The sequence below is a fragment of the Opisthorchis viverrini genome (genome assembly GCF_000715545.1).
Source record: "Opisthorchis viverrini unplaced genomic scaffold opera_v5_13, whole genome shotgun sequence".
NCBI lineage: Eukaryota > Metazoa > Platyhelminthes > Trematoda > Opisthorchiida > Opisthorchiidae > Opisthorchis > Opisthorchis viverrini.
The window spans coordinates 2885154-2888349 of NW_008751669.1; the positions used below are offsets into that span (position 1 = coordinate 2885154).

A 3196-nucleotide genomic window follows, 5' to 3' on the forward strand; every position below is an offset into this window, starting at 1 on the left:
TGAGTCAGGGAGTAGTCCAACCCATGCGATGTTTGATGCATAGATAATCCGCTCACACTACTCTTCATAACTCATTTTACGAGGCGGTATGAAGCAACATCACACTATGAGCTGCTACATCAGTGTGCGAAAAGAGGAATGTTTCCTCCGGACTATCACTATTTCCGCCTTCACTGAAGCAGTGATCCTACTTCCTTCTGAGAGCACTACATCGGTTCGGGACATCAAGTCCCTCACTCCACCGCATTTATTACTCAGAAGTGTGGGAAACCAACTGGATTTTACAACTTATTTGATCTAAAAGCGCCTAGACGGTGGGCATTATCCGTGCTACTAACGGGAACCGAAAAAAGAACCTTAGCTAGTCAATTTGGTTTTCACGAGCGACTCAACTGAATCTCTCGTGTATGATATTCTACAACTGAATGTGCTGCACACAGGCCGCTGCAGGATCTTCGAGATATCGCAGCATGTTTTTATAAAGGAAACTACTCACAAGGTTGCTGAAAAATCTCCGACAACCCACGACCGGTTTTGCTCTTCTTGGGGCTCATCAGGTAGGCGCAGTCCCCAAGTTTTCGTCAAATTTATGATCTACTTGATGAGCCCCAAGAAGGGCGAAACTGGTCGTGGCAGCAACCTTGTGAGTAGTTTCCTTTATGAAAAAACCTTTGCTAAATTTAATAGGTCCGTTTCATACTGTAGTTTCTAGTGTCCTGTGTTAAATTACTCAACAAGAATCCGTTGGTTAATTTTACTCCCATTTTCTACTGGCATTTTATGCCTTCAAAATGTAACCAAATTCGTTTCCTCCGTGCATTTCAGGTAGCTCGCGACGAACCCGGATATCACACATATCACAATTAGAGTTGATGGTCATCCCGGTGTATTGTTCTAGACCTGAAAGCGCATTATGGGACTGGATCCTTGCAACCAGTTGTCCTTGTGTCGTAATGCTGACTGATTCGCTTGGTAGTGACTATCTTGCTTATGTATGTTAAAAAAACGCAACTCTTAGACCGAGAAAGATATCTAGTCATGTTTTCTTTGATATCTGGAACACCGAAAACCATGCGTCAGTACTGAACGGCTGGTAGGTGATATGAATGTCAACGCTAGCCATCTGAGCCTGATCGACTTCGAATTCAGGCCTAACGTTGATGATCACGGAGAGCGATTCCCCCAGTCACGTGACGAACATCGTTTGTTCTTAGTATGTGAGGATTTTCAGCACAAACGCTCAGACCATTCTGTCTACAGCCCACATTCGCCAGTTAGCAGATCTAATTCTACATTTTACTTCCTTCTATGGAGAAAAGCTTGATTTCAACCATGCGATTGCGCGAGTATATCAGCTTGTTTGCTTTTATACTACCGCATACCGACGCAGGTCAGTCCACTCCATCAATTTACTGGATTTAACTTAACAACGCTAATTGGAGCTCAGAGAAAAAAGTGGAAAGGCACAGAAAATGTGATACTGTCCATCTGAGGAAAGGATGAGAAAGCGAGGGAGCTCTGTTTTGGGTTGCTCGTTCGAACTCTACGATATGTCGAAATGAACACTGGATACTACTCTGATTATAACTTTTACAAATGCTGAAAAAACTGTGATTGCATTTGCGGACCAGTTGTTTTATTAACCAAACATGATAGTTTTCGTGATACACAGGTGATTTCGACCAGGTTCTCTAGGTTCTCTCTGTTGATTTTTCTGTGAACCATCGTTCAATGATGCTCGGGGAACTAGCGCAAATTGGTGGCTGATCAGATGGCAGTTGATCTGTTCGCCGAGCTTGGCAATTGGCTTGCAAACGTTTCGTCTCCAGTCGAGGAGACATCGTCAGTGCGCAGTTGTTGGTGCGCATTCAACTGCGCACTGACGATGTCTCCTCGACAAGGGGCCGGAACGTTTGCGAGCCAACTGCTAAGCTCGGCGAACAGATCAACTGGCATCCGATCAGCCACCAGTAAACACACCCGAGCTACCTATATTTCGACAAATTGACAACTAGCGCAAATATCACTTGGATTCGCCAAAACAATTAACGTCCGCAATTACTCGCCATTCCTGTTGGACGATGTCGCTGATGAAGTGCCTGCAATCACCTCAACTGTCTCTGTCACCTCAAGGCTTGAAAGGTCATCTGGTGTTTTCTCACGTGAGTTGAATATCTCGGCTTTAGCACACTACTTGGGCCAGCTCCAGCAGAAACGCCAACCGCGTTAAATGACCTCTATAGTTTTCATAAAGGAAACTACTCACAAGGCTGTTGAAAACTCTTCGACAGCCCACCACCGGTTTTGCCCTTCCACTTTGGGCTTATCAGGTAGGCGCAGTCCCCGAGTTTCCGTCAACCTTATGATCTACTTGAACCCAAATTGCACTGTTCTCGAGAAATACACTAATTTGCAAATCAATTTGGTTTTCACGGGAGACCTCTATAGTTCATCATACACCCTGATCTGAGCCTCACACATGTGAAGTGTACAGTGTTAAATGGACCAGATAATTTCAAATCCAAATATTTGGCTGTCAAAGTCAATAATCCAATAAGCTAAACTCATCCGCTCGGAAAATTTCATACCCAGCGGTGATTTGGGACCGGGTAGGGTGGAAATATTTTCCGGTCTTCGATAATTGTTGCTTCTATGTGGCATCGGAGTGCCTCTCACGGAAAGCATGTAGGTGCATGAATAAATTCACTGGTTAGCTTTCAGTCTCTCAGTGTCTGGCCTGCAGCTGACGGGAACGTCGGATCAGCTGAGTTATATCATGCGAAAGAAGTAGTAACTTTCGAAAGGCAGACATACCGATCGCAACATATGGGATACATTACCTGGGACTCATAATTAACATTTTGTAGAACCGTCTGCTCCAACGAATTACATTATTTTAGCGAGGAGCTCGGCAGAAGTGATCTCGTTAAGTATAGAAGTTCTGGTTAGGAAACCCAGTGGCTTAAGCAAGTGATCTTTCTGTATTAGATCTCTTAGGAGGGGTTGTTGAGGGAAAATAGACGTGGCTCAGCTGCGTAACTAGCGGTGCCTCTGGGCCGATGCGACTGTTTGCAGCGCGCAACTCTGCCAATCCTCAATCAAACGGGGAAATCCGAAAAAGTAAACACGGCTCCTCATAACGAAAACTACTCACAAGTTTGCTGAAAATTCTTCGAAGAACATCATAAATGAGGGA

At 44.6% G+C, this 3196-nt stretch overlaps 1 protein-coding gene across 1 annotated transcript in view; it reads left to right on the forward strand.

Annotated features, from left to right (window-relative positions):
* Window positions 1–361: 361 nt before the first annotated feature.
* Window positions 362–3196, forward strand: part of T265_12756 (hypothetical protein) — a gene marked incomplete at both ends in the record, with an annotated part of 5429 nt that continues 2594 nt past the window's right edge. Inside the window, one exon of the mRNA XM_009165279.1 lies at window positions 362–643. Within this exon, the coding sequence (XP_009163543.1) occupies window positions 362–643 (282 nt within the window). The remainder of the gene's footprint in view (window positions 644–3196) is intronic.